Source organism: Salvelinus fontinalis, chromosome 17 (genome assembly GCF_029448725.1).
Source record: "Salvelinus fontinalis isolate EN_2023a chromosome 17, ASM2944872v1, whole genome shotgun sequence".
Taxonomy (NCBI): domain Eukaryota; kingdom Metazoa; phylum Chordata; class Actinopteri; order Salmoniformes; family Salmonidae; genus Salvelinus; species Salvelinus fontinalis.
The window spans coordinates 20,168,139-20,194,423 of NC_074681.1; the positions used below are offsets into that span (position 1 = coordinate 20,168,139).

General features: G+C 45.7%; 1 protein-coding gene across 3 annotated transcripts in view; it reads left to right on the top strand.

Annotated features, from left to right (window-relative positions):
• The first annotated feature begins 17,088 nt into the window (after positions 1-17,088).
• LOC129813931 (CUGBP Elav-like family member 5) overlaps positions 17,089-26,285 on the top strand; it is a 153,315-nt gene continuing 144,118 nt past the window's right edge. For all 3 annotated transcript variants that reach the window (XM_055866573.1, XM_055866574.1, XM_055866575.1), the window contains exons 1-2: positions 17,089-17,593; positions 18,533-18,615. In XM_055866573.1, the coding sequence (XP_055722548.1) occupies positions 17,251-17,593; positions 18,533-18,615 (426 nt within the window). In that variant the 5' untranslated portion in view covers positions 17,089-17,250. The remainder of the gene's footprint in view (positions 17,594-18,532; positions 18,616-26,285) is intronic.

Sequence of the window (26,285 nt, forward strand, 5' to 3'; positions counted from 1 at the left end):
GAGTGCAAATGAGGTAAGATAAGGAGGTTAAGGCAATAAATAGGTCATGGTGGCGAAGTAAATAGAATATAGCAATTAAACACTGGAATGGTAGATGTGCAGAAGATGAATGTGCAAGTAGAGATACTGGGGTGCAAAGGAGCAAGATAAATAAATAAATACAGTATGGGGATGAGGTAGGTAGATAGATGGGCTGTTTACAGATGGGCTACATATAGGTGCAGTGATCTGTGAGCTGCTCTGACAGCTGGTGCTTAAAAACTTCTTATGGCTGCACTCCCGCTACCGGGATCGATATGACAACAGCCAGTGATAGTGCAGGGAGCCAAATTCAAACAACAGAAATCTCATAATTAAAATTCCTCAGACATTCATGTGTCTTGTATCGTTTTAAAGGTAATCTTGTTGTTAATCCCACCAAAGTGTCTGATTTCAAATATGCTTTTCAGCGAAAGCACTACAAACGATTATGTTAGGTCACCACCAAACCACAATAAACACAGCCATTTTTCCAGCCAAAGATAGCTTTCACAAAAACCACAAATAGAGATAAAATGAATCACTAACCTTTGATTATCTTCATCAGATGACACTCATAGGACTTCATGTTACACAATACATGCATGTTTTGTTTGATAAAGTTCATATTTATATAAAAACATCTGAGTTTACATTGGCGCGTTAGATTCACTAGTTGCAAAAACATCAAGTGATTTTGCATAGCCACATTGTTTCAACAGAAATACTCATCATAAATGTAGATGATAATACAAGTTATACACATGGAATTATAGATATACCTCTCCTTAATGCAACCGCTGTGTCAGATTTCAAAAAACTTTACGGAAAAATAAACCATGCAATAATCTGAGACAGAGCTCAGAACAATAGCCAAATTAGCCGCCATGTTGGAGTCAACAGAAACCAGAAAATACATGATAAATGTTTACTTACCTTTGATGAACTTCATCAGAATGCAGTCCTAGGAATCCCAGGTTCACAATAAATGCTTGATTTGTTCGATAATGTCCGTTCTTTATGTCCAATTAGCTACTTTCGAATTGTTTACCAAACGCTCTAACCAAAGTCTCAAAGCGCGTCCACTATAACGTGACGAAATGTCCAAAAGTTCCGTTACAGTCAGTAGAAACATGTCAAACGATGTACTGAATCAATCTTTAGAATGTTGTTAACATACATCTTGAATAACGTTCCAACCGGAGAATTACATCGACTTCAATTGACCGATGGAACGGAGCTCCCTCTCACATGAACATGCCAGTTCAATGCGTGGGCACCTCATGGAAGTGATTACTCATTCCTGTCTCCTTCGGCCCCCCTTCACATTAGAGTCATCAGACAAAGTTCTATTGACTGTTGACATCTAGTGGAAGCCGTAGGAAGTGAAAACCCATCAATACATCAATGTATTTTCAATGAGAGCTTGGTTGAAAATCTGGCACCCCCAGAAAATATCCAAACAGGAAGTGGAACTTCTCAGGTTTTTGCCTGCCATATGAGTTCTGTTATACTCACAGACATAATTCAAACAGTTTTAGAAACTTCATAGTGTTTTCTATCCAATACTAATAATAATATGCATATATTAGCAACTATGACATAGGAGCAGGCCGTTTACTCTGGGCACCTCTGTGCACCTTTCATCCAAGCTACTCAATACTGACCCTTCAGCCATAAGAAGTTAAAGCTAGTGAGGGAGATATGAGTCTCCAGCATCAGAGATTTTTGCAGTTCGTTCCAGTCATTGGCAGCAGAGAACTGGAAGGAAAGACGACCAAAGGAGGAATTGGCTTTGGGGGTGCCCACTGAGATATACCTGCTGGAGCGCGTGCTACGAGTGGGTGCTGCTATGGTGACCAGTGAGCTGAGATAAGGCGGGGCTTTACCTAGCAGAGACTTGTAGATAACCTGTAGCCAGTGTGTTTGGCGACGAGTATGAAGCGAGGGCCAACCAACGAGAGAGTACAGTTCGCAATGGTGGGTAGTGTATGGGGCTTTAGTGACAAAACGGATGGCACTGTGATAGACTGCATCCAGTTTGTTAAGTAGAGTGTTGGAGGCTATTTTATAGATGACATCACCGAAGTCGAGGATCGGTAGGATGGTCAGTTTTACCAGGGTATATTTGGCAGCATGCGTGAAGGATGCTTTGTTGTGATATAGGAAGCCGATTCTAGATTTAATTTTGGATTGGAGATGCTTAATGTGAATCTGGAAGGAGAGTTTACAGTCTAACCAGACACCTAGGTATTTGTAGTTGTCCACGTATTCTAAGTCAGAGCCGTCCAGAGTAGTGATGCTGGACGGGCGAGCAGGTGTGGGCAGTGATCGGTTGAATATCATCCATTTAGTTTTACTTGCGTTTAAGAGCAGTTGGAGGCCACGGAAGGAGAGTTGTATGGCATTGAAGCTCGTCTGGAGGTTAGTTAATACAGTGTCAAAAGAAGGGCCAGAAGTATACAGAATGGTGTCGTCTGCGTAGAGGTGTATCAGAGAATCACCAGCAGCAAGAGCAACATCATTGATGTATACAGAGAAGAGAGTCGGCCCGAGGATTGAACCCTGTGGCACCCCCATAGAGACTGCCAGAGGTACGGACAACAGGCCCTCCGAATTTACACACTGAACTCTATCAGAGAAGTAGTTGGTAAACCAGGCGAGGCAATCATTTGAGAAACCAAGGCTGTCGAGTCTGCCAATAAGAATGTGGTGATTGACAGAGTCGAAACCCTTGGCCAGGTCGATGAATACGGCTGCACAGTAATGTCTCTTATCGATGGTGGTTATGATGTCGTTTAGGACCTTGAGCCATGACAAGATTTAGGACCATGACAAGATGCACCTCCGCTGATGTCAATCCAAGAATTTCGCCTGCAGTCGGTTGCTTGCATCAACCAATGGTTACGTGCCACATCATCGAATGTGCAGTCAGGCACCAGATTTCTATAAAATCGGATGTGGTTAGCTGATTAGTAAAATACATATTCAGGCGTTGTAAGATCTGGCAGGCGTCAGCAACATCTGAGCAGGGGAACACGACCAAACCTTTATGACCTTAGATGCAAGTCGGAAATGTTTTATCCCCATAATGCAACACACCAACATTGGTCATCAACTTGACAAAGTGATCTACTCGAACGCGCCCATCTTCAATATAGCCTAGGACAATAATCAACTGACTGGCTTTCTTAATGTCTATAGTATTCTCTCCGGTATGCAATCTGGTTTCCGCTCAGGTTACGGATGTGTCACTGAAACCTTAAAGGTCCTAAATGATGTCACCATTGTCGTTGATTGTAAGCAATGTTGTGCTGCCATTTTTATTGACTTGGCCAATGCTTTTGATATGGTAGACCAGGTATTCCCAAACTGGGGTACGCCAAATACAAATGTGATTAAAAAAAAAATGTAAATAAATGTAAAACATTTTTTTCTTCTCATTTTCAAACAGTCCATTTATATTTTCCAACGGGGCTATACATTTGGGTGAGTTTTTTTTCTTTCCTGCGTTGCCTCGTTTCACTGCCCCCCTGCCCCCCCCCCAAAATTCAACCATCTAGTGTTCAGCGAAATAACAACACAATGTCAAATGCAGGTAGCCTAGTCAAATAATTAACATCCAATCACATTAACCGTTACTCTCTCGCGGGAATTCCACTAACGGTCCGTATGTAGCGTATGTATGGGTGCACCTTAGCTGCTGCTCATTCCGTTTGCTCGAAAATGGATAAATGGTAAAAAAAAAAAGTAAGGCCCACTTCCATAGAGACTCATACGAGCTCTACTGGTAGTATTGCTACTACCAGCAGTTCTTCACCTGCACCTGTCGACGACACAAGTTGTTCTGCTTCCACGAGCACATCCAATGCTAGATTCAGTAATTCTACATTTGTTGTTAGCCCAGCTAGCATGGACACTGACAGCTATGGATCTGATGCAGCCGAAGAGCTACTGCCCCCTTACGAGCACCGAACAACAGACAGGGACGTTGGACCATCGAAAAGGTGCAAATATGATGATATATTTGGGGTTGATTTGGGGTTCACTTATATTGGGAGTATTGCCTTTCCTCAGCCACAGTGTGTTATACACTACCGTTCAATAGTTTGGGGTCACTTAATGTTGTAAATGACTATTGTAGCTGGAAACGGCAGATTTTTTATGCAATATCTACATAGGCGTACAGAGGTCAATTATCAGCAACGATCACTCTTGTGTTCCAATGGCACATTGTGTTAGCTAAACCAAGTTTATCATTTTAAAAGGCTAATTGATCATTAGAAAACCCTTTTGCTATTATGTTAACACAGCTGAAAACTGTTGTGCTGATTAAAGAAGAAATAAAACTGGCCTTCTTTAGACTAGTTGAGTATCTGGAACATCAGCATTTGTGGGTTCAATTACAGGCTCAAAATGGCCAGAAACAAATAACTTTCTTCTGAAACTCGTCTATTCTATTCTATTCTTGTTCTGAGAAATGAAGGCTATTCCATGCGAGAAATTGCCAAGAAACTGAAGATCTCATATAATGCTGTGTACAACTGAGCAAGAGGACAAGTACATTAGAGTGTCTAGTTTGAGAAACAGACGCCTCACAAGTCCTCAACTGGCAGCTTCATTAAAAAGTACACGCAAAACACCAGTCTCAACGTCAACAGTGAAGAGGCGACTCCGGGATGCTGGCCTTCTAGGCAGAGTTCCTCATTCCAACGTCTGTGTTCTTTTGCCCATCTTTAATTTTTTTTTTTTATTGGCCAGTCTGAGATATGGCTTTTTCTTTGCAACTCTTCCTAGAAGGCCAACATCGATATGATGCTTAAAAGAAACTTGAGAGGTATGTACAGAGATTGTGTGGAATATATAATTAGAATTACTAGAAGGGGCATAGGCCTTTAGATCATGACTATGAGAGCCTGTGCCTTGGGGGTGAGAGAGGAGCTTTCTCAGGCTCGATAGTTTGAAGAAGATCCAGTCACATTTGATAATTTTTGGAGGGTCTCCATCTTCAATGCAGGCGATATGCCAGATATACATCTCCTTTGAAAAGAGTCTACTTGTTGCTCATCCAAACCAACACTCCATCGGATGGGAATGTCCGTTTTACACGTTCTAATTCTATGCGACAGTGGCTGTGGTACAATATGTATATGTATGTATTATGTATTATTGTTGCGTTGTACAGATAAGCCAGAGTCATTATCTTCAGACCTAACTCAAATTTAAAAATCTGGCTGTGTCATTATGACTTTGGAGAATTATTTATGACACATAGAATTTATTTCCTTTAAACAGTTCTAGGTGGCAAAGCTAAAAGTGAAGAAGATAGGGAGAAAAAAGACGGATTGGATCTTGACAAATGTGACCGCAATAACTGGTGAGAAGATTTTTGTTCATCAATTGCAAATGAGCATTTGACAGTCTGCGGGTATTGTCATGATATTTTAAAAAGAATATGACTTAAATAATCTCCAAACGGCACACGGAGATATAAAAATGGTATTCATGAGTTCATCTGACTCTGGGTAAATAGAAAAACAACAAATAATCTCCAGAAATCTCTCAGTATAACTTTAAAAGTCAACAAGGTTGGGGTCAATTTCAATTTATTAAATTAAATTTGTTGCTTTCCATTTGTTGCTTTCCCCCCACAGATGCGGTCATGAAGCGCTTCCCGGGTGCAATAAAGGGACAAGTGGGAACGGTTTAAAACAGTAGAAAAAAATCTATGAATAAGATTAAATGACATTTTATTGTGTTTTGTGTCGTTTGTTCTAATAATTTATTACCATGCCTACAGGTATTACTGAAATACTGCTCCGGTAACATACGTATATGTTAACACATATTGTTAACATATATTGTGACATATAAGGGACATATATGTAATAAACATTTGAATACTACATGTGTAACATGTATGAGCATACAGTACTTCAGAAAGTATTCAGACCCCTTGACATTTTCCTCATTTTGTTACACTACAGCCTTATTCTAAAATCCTCATCAATCTACACACAATACCCCACCAAGCGAAAACAGATTTTTAGAAATGTTTGCAAATTTATACAAATAAAAAAACTGATATATCTTACACAAGTATTCAGAGCCTTTGCTATGAGACTCGAAATTGAGCTCAGGTGCTTCCTGTTTCCATTGAGCATCCTTGAGATGTTTCTACAATTTGATTTGGGTCCACCTGTGGTCAATTAAATTGATCAGGCATGATCTGAAAAGGCACACACCGGTCTATATAAGGTGTCACAGTTGACAGTTCACGTAAGAGCAAAAACCAAGCCATTAGGTCGAAGAAATTGTCCATACAGCTCCAAGACAGGATTGTGTTGAGGCACAGATCTGGGGAAGGTTACAGTATCAAAAAATTTCTGCCGCGTTGAAGGTCCCCAAGAACACAGTGGCCTCCATCATTATTAAATGGAAGACGTTTGGAACTGTCACGTTCCTGACCTGTTTTCTGTTAGTTTTTGTATGTGTTAGTTGGTCAGGACGTGAGTTTGGGTGGGCAGTCTATGTTTTCTGTTTCTATGTTGGTTTTGGGTGACCTGATATGGCTCTCAATTAGAGGCAGGTGTTTTTCATTTCCTCTGATTGAGAGTCATATTAAGGTAGGTGTGTTCACACTTTGTTTGTGGGTGATTGTCTTCCGTGTCTGTGTCTGCGCACCACACGGGACTGTTTTCGGTTTGTTTTGTACATCATTCTTTTGTGTAGTCTATTTGCCCTGTTCGTGCGTTCTTCGTGTTATTTGTAAGTTCGTATTGTTCAGGTCTGTCTACACATTCGTTTTGTTATTTTGTTAGTTAATTCAAGTATAGTTTGTTTTCTGTCTTCGTTGTTTTGTCGTGTCTTAAATAAATCATGTCATCATACCTCGCTGCATATTGGTCTTCCGATCCCTCTCTCCTCTCCTCGTCCGAGGAGGAGGAAGAGCTAGAAAGCCGTTACAGGAACCACCAAGCTTCTTCCTAGAGCTGGCCCGCCCGGCCAAACTGAGCAATCAGGGGAGAAGGGAGGTGACCAAAAACCAGATTGTAACTCTGACAGAGCTCCAGAGTTCCTCTATGGAGATGGGAGAACATTCCAGAAGGACAACCATCTCTGCAACACTCCACCAATCATGCCTTTATGATAGAGTGGCCAGACGGAAGCCACTCCTCAGTAAAAGGCACATGACAACCTACTTGGAGTTTGCCAAAAGGCACCAAAAGGAATCTCAGACCATGAGGAACTAAATTCTCTGGTCTGATGAAACCAAGATGTAACACTTTACCCTGAATGCCAAGCGTAACGTCTGGAGGAAACCTGGCACCATCCCTATGGTGAAGCATGGTGGTGGCAGCATCATTCTGTGGGGATGTATTTCAGCGGCAAGGACTGGGAGACTAGTCAGGATTTAGGAAAAGATGAACAGAGCAAAGTACAGAGAGATCCTTGCAAAACAACTGCTCCGAAGCACTCAGGACCTCATACTAGGGCAAACAGAACAACAACCCTAATCACACAGCCAAACCAACGCAGGACTGGCTTTGGGACAAGTCTCTGAATGTCCTTGAGTGGCTCAGCCAGATTCCGGACTTGAACCCAATCAAATATTTCTGGAGAGACCTGAAATTAGCTGTGCAGCGACGCTCCCCATCCAACCAGACAGAGCTTGAGAGGATCTGTGGAGTAGAATGGGAGAAACTCTCAAACACAGGTGTGGCAAGCTTGTAGTGTCATACCCAAGAAGACTCAAGGCTGTATTCGCTGCCAAAGGTGCTTCAAGAAAGTATTGAGTAAAGGATCTGAATTCTTATGTAAATGTGATATTTCCGTTTTTTTATTTTTTATAAATTAGCTAAAATTTCTAAAAACCTGTTTTCGCTTTTCGTTATGGGTTATTGTGTGTAGATTGATGAGTGAATAAAAAATAATATTAATTTAGAATAAGGCTGTAACGTAACAAAATGTGGAAATATCAATGGGTCTAAATACTTTCCGAATGCACTGTATAAGTATTGTACATACCGTATATACACATATACACTACATGACCAAAATTATGTGGACACCTGCTCGTCGAACATCTCATTCCAAAATCATGGACATTAACATTGAGTTGGTCCCCCCTTTGCTGCTACAACAGCCTCTACTCTTCTGGGAAGGCTTTCCACTATATGTTGGAACATTGCTGTGGGGACTTGCTTCCATTCAACCACAAGCGCATTAGTAAGGTCGGGAACTGATGTTGGGCAATTAGACCTGGCTCGCAGTCGGCATTCCAATTCATCCCAAAGGTGTTCGATGGGGTTGAGGTCAGAGCTCTGTTCAGGCCAGTCAAGTTTTTTCACAACTATCTCAACAAACTATTTCTCTATAGGACCTCGCTTTGTGCACAGGGGCATTGTCATGATGAAACAGGAAAGGGCCTTCCCAAAACTGTTGCCACAAAGTTGGAAGCACAGAATTGTCTAGAATGTATGATGTATGATGTAGCGTTAAGATTTCCCTTCACTGGAACTAAGGGGCCTAGCCCAAACCATGAAAAACAGACCCAGACCATTATTCCTCCTCCAACAAACTTTACAGTTGGCACTATGCTTTCGGGCAGGTAGGGTTCTCCTGGCATCCGCCAAACCCAGATTTGTCCGTTGGACTGCCAGATGGTGAAGCGTGATTCATCACGCCAGAGAATGCAATTTTAAGTGCTGCGCACTTCATCACTCGGCGGGGCCGTTCTGTGAGCCTGTGTGGCCACCACTTTGCAGCTGAGCTGTTGCTTCTCCTAGATGTATCCACGTCACAATAACAGCACTTACAGTTGACTGGGGCAGCTCTAACAGGGCAGAGATTTGACTCACTGACTTATTGGAAAGATAGCATCCTATGATGGTGCTACGTTGAAAGTTACTGAGCTCTTTGGGAAGGCTATTCTCCTGCCAATGTCTATGGAGATTGCATGGCTGTGTGCTCGATCTTATATACCTGTCAGCAACGGGTGTGGCTGAAATAGCCGAATCCACTAATTTGAAGGGGTGTCCACATACTTTAGTATATACAGTGTATGTGTATATAAGGCATAAATATATGTCACATACAGTACCAGTCAGAGGTTTGGACACACCTACTCATTCAAGGGTTTTTCTTTATTTATACTATTTTCTTTCTTTGTAGAATAATAGTGAAGACATCAAAACTATGAAAAAAAAACATATGGATTCACATAGTAACCCTAAAAAATATCTTAATTAACAAATCAAAATATATTTTATATTTGAGATCCTTTAAAGTAGCCACCATGATGACAGCTTTGCATTCTCTCAACCAGCTTCATGAGGGAGTCACCTGGAATGCATTTCAATTAGCAGGTGTGCCTTGTTAAAAGTTCATTTGTGGAATTTATTTCCATCTTAATGTATTTGAGCCAATCAGTTGTGTTGTGACAAGGTAGGGGTGGTATACATAAGCTAGCCTTATTTGGTAAAAGACCAAGTCCATATGATGGCAAGAACGGCTCAAATAAGCAAAGAGAAATGACAGTCCATCATTACTTTAAGACATGAAGGGCAGTCAACATGGAAAATGTCAAGAACTATTAAAGTTTCTTCAAGTGCAGTCGCAAAAACCATCAATCGCAATGATGGCTGGCTTTCATGAGGACGGCCAAATGCTACAGAGTTCAAGTTTCAGACACATCTCAACATCAACTGTTCAGAGGAGACTGTGTGAATCAAGCCTTCATGTTCTAATTGCTGCAAAGAAACCACTACTAAATGACACCATTAAGAAGAAGAGACTTGCATTTGCCAAGAAACACCGGTGGAAATATGTCCTTTTGGTCTGATGATTCCAAATTGAGAATTTCTGTTCCAACCGCTGTGTCTTTGAGACGTAGAGTTGGTGAACGAATGATCTCCGCATGTGAGGTTCCCACCGTGAAGCATGGAGGAGGAGGTGTGATGGTGTGGGGGTGCTTTGCTGGTGACACTGTCTGATTTATTTAGAAATTAAGGCACACTTAACCAGCTTGGCTACCACAGCATTCTGCAGCGATACGCCATCCCATCTGGTTTGTGCTTAGTGGGATTATCATTTGTTTTTCAACAGGACAATGACCCAAAACACACCTCCATGCTCTGTAAGGGCTATTTGACCAAGGAGAGTGATGGAGTGCTGCATCAGATGACCTGGCCTCTACAAATCACGTGACCTCAACCCAATGGAGATGGTTTGGCATGAGTTAGACCGCAGAGTGAAGGAAAAGCAGCCAACAACTGCTCAGCATGTGTGGGAACCTCTTAAGACGGTTGGAAAAATAATTCCTCCTGAAGCTGGTTTTATAACACAGGGCGAGACCGAGATGCAGACACAGGAGGCAGATGGTTCGAGTCTCTGATATTTATTAAACAAGGGGCAGGCAAGAGGCAGGTCGAGGACAGGCTAAAGTTCATAAACCAGGTTAGAGTCCAAACGGTACAGGGCGGCAGGCGGGCTTAGTGTCAGGGCAGGCAAGAGGTCAGAACCGGGAGGACTAGAAAAAAACAGACTAGGTTAAACAGGAGCTCGGAAAAAAACACTGGTAAGCTTGACAAAACAAGACGAACTGGCAACAGACAAACAGAACACAGGAATAAATACACTGGGACTAATGGGGAAGATAGGTGACACCTGGAGTGGGGTGGAGACAATCACAAAGACAGGGGTAACAGATCAGAGTGTGACAGTACCCCCCCCCCCCCCCCCCCCCAGGGGCACCACCTGCACCAGGGTGCCGGTGGTGAAAGTCGGCGATGAGGGCCAGTTCCAGGATGTCTTTAGCGGGTACCCAGCATCTGTCCTCCAGGCCATAACCCTCCCAGTCAACTAGGTACTGGAAACCCCTGACTCGTGGTCGAACACTCAGGAGGCGTCTCACTCTGTACGCCGGATGGCCATCGATGACACAGGGAGGAGGGTTGGGCCTGGAAACAGAAGACAAAGAGCTGTGAGACAAGGGCTTAATCCTGGACACATGAAAATTAGGGTGTACACGGAGGGTACGGGGTAACAGAAGATGAACAGCAGGACTCTAGAGATGCGGAAAGGACCAATAAAACGTGGGGAAAGTTTGCGGGACTCCACCTGTGGGGCAGGTCCTGTGTAGACAGACATACCCTCTGCCCGAGATGATAGTGGGGAGCCGGAGTCTGGAGGCAATCCGCTTGTCGACGATATCTCGAGGTGGTCTTGAGAAGTGCCGACCGAGCTCTTTTCCAAGTACGCCGACAGCGGCGGATGAACGTCTGGGCTGAGGGTGTTGACTTCTACTTCTTGCTCTGTGAAGAGCGGGGGCTGATATTCCATGGAGCACTCAAAATGTTAGAGCCCAGTAGGGAATAGTGTTCCTAGCATGCTCCACCCAGAACATTTGCTGGCTCCAGGTGGTGTGGTTGGTAGAGATGAGACACTGAAGTGTTGTTTCCATGTGTTTTTGGGCTCGCTCCGACTGGCCATTGGACTGGAGATGAAACCCGGAGGACAGGCTGGCCGACGACCGAATAAGGGTGCAGAACGCCTTCCAGAATCAGGATGAGAATTGAGGACCACGGTCAGAGACAATGTCAACCGGGAGTCCATGGATTCGAAAGATGTGCTGCACCATGAGCTGGGCCGTCTCCTTGGCTGAAGGTAACTTCGGGAGAGGGATGAAATGGGTGGCTTGTCCACCACCGTCAGAATGGTGGCGTTGCAATCTGACGGAGGGAGCCCAGTGACAAAATCCAGGGAAATATGGGAACAGGGGCGATGACGAACAGGGAGTGCCTGAAGGAGGTCAGATGGAGCTTGCCGCCGAGTCTTATTTTGAGCACATACAGTACATGCGGCGAAGAAGACCGAGACATCAGGAACCATAGTGAGCCACCAGAAGCGTTGTCAGAGGAAGGCCAGGGTTCGACGGGCGCCAGGATGACAGGTAACCCTGGCGGAATGAGCCAATTCCAGGACCTGAGACCGAGCCAAATCCGAACATCCGATTAGCCGGGGCCCCCAGGGTCCTGCTGGGAACGTTGTGCCTTGTGGACCAGGGCCTCAATACCCCAAACAACCGGAGCCGCAAGAAATGAGGTAGGGAAGATGGTCTCAGATTCAGTGGGTGTGGCAGCGGAACTGTACAGGCGAGAGAGGGTGTTCGGCTTCACATTTTTGGACCCTGGGCGTTAGGATACGTTAAGTTGCGGGAATGGCAGAGAAATCCGAGGCTTTACTTAAACCTGGAGGAGAACGCCCCAGAGGAGGCTGTGCCGCCTTAAGGCAATTTGAGTGGCAAAACGGGCTCCAACCCAGGATTGAACTAGTCGATAACAGGGTTGTGCTTCTGGAGCCATGAGAATCCCAAAACAGGGATGTGGGGAGATTCAATACGGAGAAGCTGTATGGACTCACTGTGATGGCCCACCTGTGCGTGGGGAAACCTACGCAACTCCTCTCCTATTGAGGTCCAAAGGTAACTCCCGAGCTGCAAGCTCGTCTTTTATCTCCTCCGACAGTCCATGAAGGAAGGTATCAAATAGGGACTCCGGATTCCAGGCACTCTCGGCGACCAATGTACGAAAATCTACTGCGTAGTCTGCCAAACTACAGGAGTCTTGACGTAATCCAAGTAGTGTTCGGGCCGCCTCGCTCCCAGATCCTGGAGATTCAAACACCTTCCTCACCTCTGCCGTGAAATCTTCCAGATTACGACAAATGGTGGATTGTTGCGCCCAAACTGCCGTAGCCCAGGAGAGCGCCCTTCCAGGCATTAGCATAATCAGATACGCTATCTTCAACCAATCAGAAGGGAACGAATATGGCTGCAGCTCAAAAATGATGGAGTACTGAGAAAGAAACGCCCGGCAGGTTTCAGGATCCCCGGAATATCGCTCTGGAGGAGACAAATGGGATTCTCGGGGAGCCGGGGTAGGCTGTACAAACCCACCACTGGTAGGGGAGTTACTGAGCGACTGGGAGGTCTCTGTTGTGGTATGCTGCCTATGAGATATTCCACGTAATTGCTGCAGTAACGTCTTGAACAAATGGTCATGGCGTTCCGCCCCGCGAATGGAGCCCTTCCATAAGGTTCTGGAGTAGCTCTTCATGTTTTTGAATGGTGGCTCCCTGCAGGGAGACAGCGTGATGGAGCTGGTCTGAGTCTGCTGGGTCAGTCTTGGCCAGTTCGTACTATAACGACAGAGGGCGAGACCCAGATGCAGACACATGAGGCATATGGTTACTAAACAACAAGGGGCAGGTCGAGGACAGACAAAGGTTCATAAACCCGATCAGAGTCCAAATGGTACAGGGCGGCAAGCATGCTCGAGTTTATGGCAGACTGAATGTTCAGGCAGGCTCGAGTTTATGGCAGACTGAATGTTCAGGCAGGCTCGAGTTTAGGGCAGACTGAATGTTCAGGCAGGCTCAAGTTTAGGGCAGGCTGAATGTTCAGGCAGGCTCAAGTTTAGGGCAGGCTGAATGTTTAGGCAGGCTCGAGTTTATGGCAGACTGAATGTTCAGGCAGGCTCGAGTTTAGGGCAGACTGAATGTTCAGGCAGGCTCGAGTTTAGGGCAGGCCGAATGTTCAGGCAGGCTCGAGTTTAGGGCAGGCTGAATGTTCAGGCAGGCTCAAGTTTAGGGCAGGCTGAATGTTCAGGCAGGCTCAAGTTTAGGGCAGGCTGAATGTTCAGGCAGGCTCGAGTTTAGGGCAGGCTGAATGTTCAGGCAGGCGGGCTTAGTGTCAGGGCAGGCAAGAGGTCAGAACCGCTAGGACTAGAAAAAACAGGCGCTCGGAAAAACACACTGGTAAGTTTGACAAGACGAACTGGCAACAGACAAACAGAGAACACAGGAATAGAACACTGGGAATAATGAACACTGGGAATAATGGGGAAGATGGGTGACACCAGGAGGGGGGTGGAGACAATCACAAAGACAGGTGAAACAGATCAGGGTGTGACAGGTTGAGAGAATACCAAGAATGTGCAAAGCTGCCATCAAGGCAAAGGGTGGCTATTTGAAGAGTCTAAAATATGAAGTATATTTAGATTTGTTGAACACTTTTTTGGTTACTACATGATTCCATATGTGTTATTTCATTGTGTTGATGTCTTCACTATTATTATGCAATGTAGAAAATAGTTCATATAAAGAAAAACCCTTGAATGAGTAGGTGTGTCCAAACTTTTGACTGGTACTGTATATGTACTGATGTATGCTTATATGTGTGGATACATATATAAGCATATATGGGCATATACTGTATTTTTTCACCATATATGCCTGAATAAAACATATAAGTAAAATACATATATAATTTTTTCTGTATGGGAGGCGAGGTTTATGACTTTGTGGCTTGGTAACTGGCGACAACCATGAGCTGGCGATCAACATTTCATAAGTGGGTAATATGACTTTAAATGATAGAAAAATTCATAATAATTAGCAGTGCTCCCTATAGGCTACTTCCAATGCATTATCTCTGCAAAAGGTAGGTAAACAGTTGAGGAAAAAAAAGGTGCATACATAAACTGTGTTTGCTTGCGTTTATCCTCCACTATACTACTGACAGTACTTCAGTGGAGGCTACTGAGGGGAGGACGGCTTATAGTAAAGTCTGGAACAGAGCTATTTTAATGGCATCAAACACGTGGAAACCGTGTGTTTGATGTATTTGATACCATTCCACTGATTCCGCTCCAATCATTACCACGTGCCCCTCCTCCCCAATTAAGGTGCCACCAACCTACTGTGCTGTACTTGTTTAGCAGCGTATGGTAACCACATTAAGAGGTATTCATAGTCGGCAAACAGTTGTTATTAAATCGGCATTCCTTACATCAGCGAGCAGTGCACAAGAAAGTATTACATTGAGTTGTTAGATGCTACCACCCCTTCCCCAAATAAAAAGAAAACATGGATATTGATTGCACGCACACGCTCCGTTCTACTTCTTCTCTGTGGCAGCACGGCGCCCATATTTGAGAAGATATTTAGGCAACAGGTGTGAAACACAGACAGGGGTGTGTGCAAAGCAAAAACATGCCATAGAATCCATGTTTGATTTTGATTTGGAGAGGGGGATACCTTCATTCATGGGAAAAGTGTCGCTAACAGTACAGTCATTAAAAAATAAATGCTTGTGTCTTTTTAAGGCTTCATCAATTATTGAATTTATCAATCAATCAATCTATCCATCCATCAACCATTTATAGGATAAGTTTCCTTCGTGGTTCTAGTATCTGTCAAGTCTTTTGAGATCAGCGGTGTTGACATAAATTAGATAAGGGATTGTCTGGAGTGTGGAGGCTCTGTATACTGCACAGTTAGTATAGTTGGTATAGTATATATTTAAACAATAATGCCTGAGGGGATGTGGTATATAGCGAATATACTATGGTTGAGTGCTGTTCTTAAACACAACGCAATGCTGAGTGCCTGGACACAGCCCTTAGCCGTGGTATATTGGCCATATATCACAAACCTCCGATGTTCCTTATTGCTATTATAAACTGGTTACCAACTTAATTAGAGCAGTAAAAATACATGTTTTTTATACCCATGGTATATGGTCTGATATACCATGGCTGTCAGCCAATTAGCTTCAGGGCTCGAACCACTCAGTTTATAATATACTGTATAGTTTAAGTTAGCATAGTATAATGTTACCGAATTGCCTTCCTATACTGTAGCCGTTTCAATCATAATTGTACCTCCAAATACCCATCTCAAGGTGTCACTCAAGACCCACCAATTCTGGTTACTGCAATCAAGCTATGGGCATAGTTTCCTGTCCTCTCATCACCTAACCTCCATGAGGTTATGGGAGCTGGAGCGAGGGAGGGGAAAATGATATTACCACTGATGGGTGAAGGTGGGTGACTAGTTTCCTGTCCTCTCATCACCTAACCCCCATGAGGTTATGGGAGCTGGAGCGAGGGAGGGGAAAATGATATTACCACTGATGGGTGAAGGTGGGTGACTAGTTTCCTGTCCTCTCATCACCTAACCTCCATGAGGTTATGGGAGCTGGAGCGAGGGAGGGGAAAATGATATTACCACTGATGGGTGAAGGTGGGTGACTAGTTTCCTGTCCTCTCATCACCTAACCCCCATGAGGTTATGGGAGCTGGAGCGAGGGAGGGGAAAATGATATTACCACTGATGGGTGAAGGTGGGTGACTAGTTTCCTGTCCTCTCATCACCTAACCCCCATGAGGTTATGGGAGCTGGAGCGAGGGAGGGGAAAATGATATTACCACTGATGGGTGAAGGTGGGTGACTAGTTTCCTGTCCTCTCATCACCTAACCCCCATGAGGTTATGGGAGCTGGAGCGAGGGAGGGGAAAATGATATTACCACTGATGGGTGAAGGTGGGTGACTAGTTTCCTGTCCTCTCATCACCTAACCCCCATGAGGTTATGGGAGCTGGAGCGAGGGAGGGGAAAATGATATTACCACTGATGGGTGAAGGTGGGTGACTAGTTTCCTGTCCTCTCATCACCTAACCTCCATGAGGTTATGGGAGCTGTAGCGAGGGAGGGGAAAATGATATTACCACTGATGGGTGAAGGTGGGTGACTAGTTTCCTGTCCTCTCATCACCTAACCTCCATGAGGTTATGGGAGCTGTAGCGAGGGAGGGGAAAATGATATTTCCACTGATGGGTGAAGGTGGGTAACTTTTAAGGTTGTTTCTATTGTTTAACAAGTCAAATCCTCTCTGATAAAAGCAGACGAGGAAAGGACGCCTTCTGTCGGGATAAGATATCAACCTGTTTCAATTTAATCTAACTTTAATCAAAGAGCATTTACACTTCCTAATATATTTCACACACAAAAAAATGTACCAAAGGGAAATTAAACATAGATGAATAACAAAAGGAGTGTTTTTGTAAATGAGTCATAATAATGACATGGGTAAAGGAGTGAAAAACTAAGAGCACATGATGAAATCAGAGGCCATGCTGATCACAGTTGTAGTTCCTCGTCATCTCCAGCAGATGCTGCTCAACAACCAACGATTCTCAAAAATTTCAACCCACTTCTTCCACCAAACCCGAGCGTGAAGAAGACAGGTGCCATTTGGGAATTGGGACAGAACAAGCCCGTGTGTGTTTCCATCTGAGTGCATCGCTCTTACCCTCTCAGTAGCCTACTAGTGTGTGTGCGTGTCTCAGTGTGTGTTGTCACTGTCCTCCAACCTACTCCCAGCTCAGCATGGCCAGATTTACACAGAGTGAAAGCAGAAGGCATCAGCAGCAGCATCATCCCCAGCCGCCTCATCCCGCCCCCGTCAACCTGCTTCTACAGCAGCCGCTCTTACTTATCCCTCATCAGCATCAGCTCGATCACAGCCCTGTTCCGAAGCCCATGAACGGACCCGAAACCGTCTCCATGCACACGGACAGCGGCGCCATGAAAGACCAGGACGCCATCAAGCTCTTCATTGGACAGATACCGCGGAACCTAGAGGAAAAAGACCTGAAACCTCTCTTTGAGCAGTTTGGGAAAATCCACGAATTGTCTGTTCTGAAGGACCGATACACAGGCATGCATAAAGGTAGCGTTTATGTCCCCCCTGCGCATTCCCACACAGATGGTCGTTACGTTGTAATTAGGTTACTGTATTATTACGATGTAATTATCATCTGTATGAAACGCAATAGTCATTCCATTTTTGTTCCTTTTTGTGATAGATTGTCTCTCAATATCTATTCTCTCTTTTGATGTCTGTAATGCAATAATGTGTTAGTCTACGCACCTTGTACTGAAAAGCCCATATGACTTGCAGAATAAGGTTGCATATAGTCTTAACATTATTACTGTAATTTCCCCATAATAATAGCATAACTGATTTATTTGGGGTTCTTCTCATCTCGACAGATTCTCTCTTTTAGTGCGTAGGAGTAGCATGATCATGTGAGTTCATATAAGTCAAATGCAAGTTGGTCTCACAGCTATAGGCACGTCACACTTCCCAACACTTTTTTTCTTGCCCTAATTATTACACGCCAATGTTTGTTTGCGCCAGCTGAGCGCATAACATAGTGTTTTTCCCCGCGCCACCGCAGTGTCATGATGCAAACAAAAATAGGGATTATTTGTCAGAAAATCGAAACGTATATTTTACCACCGTCACGTCTATACATCACATTGCATAGGCAACGCATACACAATCGACAGGGTTTAGGCCAGTATTGCCAAGTGAGTGTGTCTGTCTGTCTGTGTGTGTGTGTGTGTGTGTGTGTGTGTGTGTGTGTGTGTGTGTGTGTGTGTGTGTGTGTGTGTGTGTGTGTGTGTGTGTGTGTGTGTGTGTGTGTGTGTGTGTGTGTGTGTGTGTGTGTGTGTGTGTGTGTGTGTGTGTGTGTGTGTTTGTGTGTGTGTGTGAGAGAGAGAGAGAAAGAGAGAGAGAGGGGGGGGGGCTTGTGTGAGCAAGCTGCATTCATGTGTGTGTCTGTGTGTGTGTGACTAACCCTTGTTGGTCTGTTTTGATTGACAGGATGTGCGTTTCTCACCTACTGTGCCAGGGAGTCTGCCATCAAAGCCCAGAATGCATTGCATGAGCAGAAAACCCTACCTGGGGTGAGTACTCCACCGCCTGAATGCTGTCAGGGTTTTATTTGGAATGAGAAATGGTGTGAAAGCTTTTCCCCAAAGACATCTGTAAGTTGCCAATTCCTTTCGGATTGCGGAGAATAAGAAAGAGGATAGAGGAGAGTAAGAGAGCATGGAGTGAGAGAGAAAAGAGGGAGAGAGAGGGGAGGGGGAGTGAGAGAGAAAGAGAGAGTACTGTAAAACAACAGTGAACAGAGCCATGTAGACAGCTTCAGGCTGTTCACTCAGTGAGCCATGTATGGAGAGAGAGAGAGAGAGAGCGAGAGAGGGGGGGGGGGGGTTGGGGAGGGTGAAAGGGAGAGGAGAGGGAAGGAACAACAGAGAGAGAGGAGAGTGAGAGGAGAGAAAGAGAGAGATAAATAGAGAGAGAGAAAGAGAGGGAGAAAGAGGAGAGAAAGAGAGAGAGAAATAGAGAGAGAGAAGGTTGGAGGGGAGGGATATGTGATGGTGAGGGATGAGAGAGAGATGAGGAGAGGTTGGAGGGGGAGGAATGAGATAGAGGGATGAGGAGAGGTTTGAGGGGAGGGATGACAGAGAGAGAGAGAGAGAGAGAGAGAGAGAGAGAGAGAGAGAGAGAGAGAGAGAGAGAGAGAGAGAGAGAGAGAGAGAGGGATGAGGAGAGGTTGGAGGGGAGGGATAAGAGAGGGATGAGGAGAGGTTGGAGGGGAGGGATGAGAGATGGGGAGGGATGGGAGAGGTTGGAGGGGAGGGATGAGAGAATGGGATGGATGGGGAGAGGTTGGAGGGGTGGGATGAGAGAGAGAGTGGGACGAGGAGAGGTTGGAGGGGAGGGATGAGAGACAGACAGGGATGAGGAGAGGTTGGAGGGGAGGAGAGAGAGAGAGAGAGATTAGGAGAGTTTGGAGGGGAGGGATGTGGAGAGGTTGGAGAGGAGGGATGAGAGATGTGGAGGGATGGGGAGAGATTGGATGGGAGGGATGAGAGATGTGGAGGGATGGGGAGAGATTGGAAGGGAGGAATGAGAGATGTGGAGGGATGGGGAGAGTTGGAGGGGAGGGATGAGAGAATGGGAGGGATGGGAGAGGTTGGAGAGGAGGGATGAGAGATGTGGAGGGATGGGGAGAGATTGGATGGGAGGGATGAGAGATGTGGAGGGATGGGGAGAGATTGGAAGGGAGGAATGAGAGATGTGGAGGGATGGGGATAAGTTGAAGGGGAGGGATGAGAGATGGGGAGAGGTTGGAGGGGAGGGATGAGAGATGGGGAGGGATGGATGGATGGAGAGAGATTTGAGGGGAGGGGTAAGAGAGAGGGCGGGATAGGGAGAAGTTGGAGGGGAGGGATGAGAGATGGGGAGGGAGGGGAGAGGTTGGAGGGAAGGGATGAGAGAATGGGAGGGATTGTGAGAGGTTGGAGGGGAGGGATGAGAGATGGGGAGAGTTTGGAGGGGAGGGATGAGAGATGGGGAGGGATGGGGAGAGGTTGGAGGGAAGGGATGAGAGATGGGGAGGGATGGGAGAGGTTGGAGGGGAGGGATGAGAGAATGGGAGGGATGGGAGAGGTTGGACGGGAGGGATGAGAGATGTGGAGGGATGGGGAGAGGTTGGAGAGGAGGGATGAGAGATATGGAGGGATGGGGAGAGGTTGGAGGGGAGGGATGAGAGATGGGGAGGGAAGGGGAGAGGTTGAAGGGGAGGGATGTGAGATGGGGAGAGGTTGGAGGGAAGGGATGAGAGATGGGGAGGGATGGGAGAGGTTGGAGGGGAGGGATTAGAGATGGGGCGGGAAGGGGAGAGGTTGGAGGGCAGGGATGAGAGATGGGGAGGGATGGATGGATAGAGAGAGATTTGAGGGGAAGGGTAAGAGAGAGGGCGGGATGGGGAGAAGTTGGAGGGGAGGGATGAGAGATGGGGAGGGAGGGGAGAGGTTGGAGGGAAGGGATGAGAGAATGGGAGGGATTGTGAGAGGTTGGAGGGGAGGGATGAGAGATGGGGAGAGTTTGGAGGGGAGGGATGAGAGATGGGGAGGGATGGGGAGAGGTTGGAGGGAAGGGATGAGAGATGGGGAGGGATGGGAGAGGTTGGAGGGGAGGGATGAGAGAATGGGAGGGATGGCAGAGGTTGGAGGGGAGGGATGAGATATGTGGAGGGATGGGGATAAGTTGGAGGGGAGGGATGAGAGATGTGGAGGGATGGATGGATGGGGAGAGGTTGGAGGGGAGGGATGTGAGATGGGGAGAGGTTGGATGGGAGGGATGGGAGATGTGGAGGGATGGATGGATGGGGAGAGATTGGAGGGGAGGGGTAATAGAGATGGTGGGATGGGGAGAAGTTGGAGGGGAGGGATGAGAGATGGGGAGATGTTGGATGGGAGGGATGAGAGATGGGGAGGGATGGGTTGATGGGGAGAGGTTGGAGGGGGGGATGAGAGATGGGGAAGGATGGGGAAGGATGGGGAGATGTTGGATGGGAGGGATGAGAGATGGGGAGGGAATGGGATAGGTTGGAGGGCAGGGATGAGAGAAGGGGATGGATGGGGACAGGTTGGAGGGCAGGGATGAGAGATGGGGAGGGATGGGAGAGGTTAGAGGGGAGGCATGAAAGATGGGGAGAGGTTGATGGGGAGGCATGAGAGATGGGGAGGGACGGGGAGAGAGAGAGATGGATGAGGAGAATTTGGAGGGGAGGGATGAGATAGAGAGGGATGAGGAGTGGTTTCAGGGGAGGGATGAGAGAGAAAGAGAGAGAGGGATGGGGAGAGGTTGGAGGGGAGAGATGAGAGAGAGAGAGGGATGTGGAGAGGTTGGAGGGCAGGGATGGGAGATGGGGAGAGTTTGGGGGCAGGGTATAGAGATGGGGAGGGATGGGGAGAGGTTGAAGGTGAGGGAGGAGAGAGAGGGAGGGATGGGGAGAGGTTGGAGGGACAACAGGGTACATCTGTCTGGGGGGTGTTGGGCAGTGAGGGGTGTCTGATTGATGCCACAAACACACAGGTATAGCGTATCACAGTGCATTTGTTTGGGAGTGTGTTTTGTGCGGCACTGCAAGCTTCAGTGACCTAGAATGTGCACGTACCGGATTGGATGGATATTCCTTTTGATGTGTGTGTGTGTGATTGCTGCCGTTGTGTATGTATTTGTGTGTATGTTGTGTATTTGCGCCTGCTTTGTATGGGTGCCCCTGTTGTTCCTGCCTTCAATATATCTGCCTTTGTGTGTGTGTGTGTGTGTGTGTGTGTGTGTGTGTGTGTGTGTGTGTGTGTGTGTGTGTGTGTGTGTGTGTGTGTGTGTGTGTGTGTGTGTGTGTGTGTGTGTGTGTGTGTGTGTGTGTGTGTGTGTGTGTGTGTGTGTGTGTGTGGCTGTGCTTGTTGTAGGTCATTGCTGAGTGGCAGCAGTGTAGAGTGAAGCATACTGTTAGATAAAAGAATGTCATTCTACTCCTCTGCTTTCCAGCCCACTACCCATACAGATAGACAGAGAGCACAAAAGAGAGAGGGAGAGAGAGGGAGGGAGGGAAGGGGAGAAGAAAGGGTGGAGGCAGAGAGACATCCCACTCACTCACTCACAAAGCCTACTGTACTAGGTGGGAAGTTAGGTTGTGTCATATGAAATACTACAAAAAGGCCAACCCCCAAACACAGCGTCAGATGACAAAATATAACAGCGTGCGCTTCTTACACCCACTAACCCATATTTAATTCCCTCCTGTCTCTCCCTGTCTTTTCCTCTCTCTCTCGCTTTCTCTCTCCCTCTTTCTCTCTCCTTGTCTCTCTCTCTCTCCCTCTTTCTCTCTCCTTGTCTCTCTCTCTCTTGCGCTCTCTTTCTCTCTCTGTCGCTCTCTCAATTCAAGTCCAAGGGTTTTATTGGCATATGTTTACATATGTTTACATTGCCAAAGTAAGTGAAATAGATAATAAACAAAAGTGAAACAGTAATCTAAGCGCAACGTGTAAAGTGTTGGTTCCATGTTGTATGAGCTAAAATAAAATATTCCAGAAATGTTCCATAAGCACAAAAAACATATTTCTCTCAAATGTTGTGGACACATTTGTTTACATCCCTGTTAGTAAGCATTTCTCCTTTGTCTAGATAATCCATCTACCTGACAGGTGTGGCATTTCAAGAAGCTGATTAAACGCCATTATCATTACACAGGTGCACCTTGTGCTGGGGACAACAAAAGGCCACTAAAACGTGCAGTTTTCTCACACAGCACAATGCCACAGATGTCTCAAGTTTTGAGGGAAAACGCAATTACCATAAGCCGCCTCCAACATCTTTAAAGATAATTTTGGCAGCACGTCCAACCGGCCTCACATCCGCAGACCACGTGTAAAAATGCCAGCCCAGGACCTCCACATCCAGCTACTTCATATGCGGGATCGTCTGACAACAGCCACCCAGACAGCAGATGAAACTGGGGAGTATTTCTGTCTGTAATAAAGTCCCTTTGTGGGGAAAACCTCATTCTGATTGGCTGGGCCTGGCTCCCCAGTGGGTGGGCCTGGTTCCCAAGTGGGTGGGCCTATGCCCTGCCCAGTCATGTGAAATCGATAGATTAGGGCCTAATGAATTGATTTCAATAGACTGATTTCTTTATATCAACAGCAACTCAGTAAAATCGTTGAAATTGTTGCATGTTGCATTTACATTTTTGTTCAGTGTAGTTAAAATACAAATTGGAAAATAAATTAAAATAAATATGGGTTGTAATTTGCAATGGTATTTGTTGTTCACGGGTTGCCCTTTTCTTGTGGCAACAGGTCACTCATCTTGCTGCTGGGATTTCACCCAATAGATATGGGAGTTTATTTGTGGGTCTGTGTAATCTGAGTGAATATGTGTCTCTAATATGGTCATACATTTGGCAGGAGGTTAAGAAATGCATCTCAGTTTCCACCTCATGTTGTGGGCAGTGTGCACATAGCCGGTCTTCTCTTGAGAGCAAAATCTGCCTACGGCGGCCTTTTTCAATAGAAAGGCTATGCTCACTGAGTCTGCACATAGTGAAAGCTTCCATACATTTTTTGTCAGTCACAATGCTAAGGTATTCTGCCACTGTGTACTCTCTGTTTAGGGCCAATAGCATTCATGTTTGCTATGTTTTTTTGTAAATTCTTTCCAATGTGTTTATAATTATATTTTTGTTTTCTCATAATTTGGTTGGGTGGGGTCTGTGTTTGTGAACAGAGCCCCAGGACCATTTTGCTTAGGGGACTCGTCTCTAGGTTCATCTCTCTGTAGGTGATGGCTCTGTTATGGAAGGTTGGGAATCGCTTCCTTTTAGGTGGTTGTAGAATTTAACGGCTCTTTTCTGGATTTTGATAATTGCCGGTATCGGCCTAATTCTGCTCTGCACGCATTATTTGGTGTTTTACATTGTACACTGAGGATATTTTTGCAGAATTCTGCATGCAGAGTCTCAATTTGGTGTTTGTCTCATTTTGTGAATTCATGGTTGGTGAGCGGACCCCAGGCGTCACAGCCATAAAGGGCAATGGGTCCTATGACTGATTCAAGTATTTTTAGCCAGATCATAATTGGTATGTTGAATTTTAAGTTCCTTTTGATGGCATAGAAGGCCCTTCTTGCCTTGTCTCTCCAATCATTCACAGCTTTGTGGAAGTTACCTGTGGCGCTGATGTTTAGGCCAAGGTATGTATAGTTTTTTATGTGCTCTAAGGCAACAGTGTCTAGATGGAATTTGTATTTGTGGTCCTGGCAACTGGACATTTTTTGGAACACAATTATTTTGTCTTACTGAGATATACCTTCAGGGCTCAGGTCTGACCGAATCTGTGCAGAATATCAAGGTGCTGCTGTAGGCCCTCCTTGGTTGGGGACAGAAGCACCAGAACATTAGCAAACAGTAGACATTTGACTTCAGATTCTAGTAGGGTGAGGCCGGGTTCTGCAGACTGTTCTAGTGCCCTAGCCAATTCATTTATATATATGTTGAAGAGGGTGGGGCTTAACCTGTATCCCCGTCTCACCCGCTGTCCCTGTGAAAAGAAATGTGTGTTTTTTTGCATATTTTAACAGAACACTTGATGTTTGTGTACATGGATTTTTCCCCCAACACCACTTTCCATCAATTTGTATAGTGACCCGCATGCCAAATTGAGTCGAAAGCTTTTTTGAAATCAACAAAGCATGAGAAGACTTTGCCTTTGTTTTGGTTTGTTTGTTTTTCAATTTGGGTGTGCAGGGTAAATACATGGTTTGTTGTACGGTAATTTGGTAAAAAGCCAATTTGATTGACTGTGAACACTCTAAAAGACTCTGGGTTGTGGTTAGTGATATAGTACTCTACAGTACTACTTCCAAGAGATGAGCTATAGGTGTTCCTACCGTAGGCGTCCCATTGAAACCTACCATTGACCATGTACATCCCAGCGTCCGACAGAGTTGTAGGAGTTGTGACCCATTTTTGTTGGTTATGTTGTCGTAGTTGTGTCTAAGGGGGCATATGGGGGAGGGAAATCTGTCACCTCCAGGCAGGTGTTTGTCCCCATGTGTGCTGAGGGTGTCAGGTTCTTGTTCAGTTCAGGCATTTAGGTCGCCACAGACTAGTACATGTCCCTGGGCCTGGAAATGGTTGATCTCCCCCTCTAGGATGGAGAAGCTGTCATCGTTAAAGTATGGGGATTCTATTGGCAGGATATAGGTAGCACACAGGAGGAAACTTTTCTCTGTTGAGATAATTTCCTTATTAAATTCTAGCCAGATGTAAAATGTTCCTGTTTTGACTAATTTAATAGAGTGGGTTAGGTCTGCTCTATACCAAATTAGCATACCCCCTGAGTTGCTTCCCTGTTTCACACCTGGTAGTTTGGTGGATGGGACTACCAGCTCTCTGTAACCTTTATACCATCTTTCATATAGGACGACAATGTCTGTATTTCCAATGTCTTTGATGATGTCTGGATTCCTGCTTTTTAAGCCAAAGGCAGATGACCTCAGACCTTGTATGTTCCAGGTAAAAGCTTTGTGTTCCTAAGTGTCGAGTGTTGTTTTTGTGTGGTTTAGGCCCGGACCATCACAGTAGGTGTGAGGAGAGCATTTTGAGCATCTGATACACACCTCTTAGGTCACAAGATGGAGGTTGGGCCTGTTGCTCTGGTCACGGCCTGGGCATATGTCCTGCTGTAATGTTGAGGTCCATGCATGGGGTGGGCAGAAGGGGCATAGGTCTGATATGGGGGGGCCTATATAGGGTGTGGCCAGGGTTTGTTTGGGGTGGTAACAGTTGGTTGGGGTGTGGTTGGTGATGCTGGGGGGGGGGGGGGGGTCTTGCTGGTCTGGGCGGCATGTCTGTTGCTCTGTTGCTCCTGTGTGACGAGCTGGGGCTACTGTTGAGGGTGACGTCCTTCAGGGTCCTGGCAAAAGTTTGAATTGCTGCCTTGTGGACCTGGTCTCTCTCTCTCACTTTTTCTCACCCCACTCTTCCTCACAAATCCTAGCTCTCCTCTCTCTCTCTTTTTCTCACCCCACTCTTCCTCACAAATCCTAGCTCTCCTCTCTCTCTCTTTTTCTCACCCCACTCTTCCTCACAAATCCTAGCTCTCCTCTCTCTCTTTTTCTCACCCCACTCTTCCTCACAAATCCTAGCTCTCCTCTCTCTCTTTTTCTCACCCCACTCTTCCTCACAAATCCTAGCTCTCCTCTCTCTCTTTTT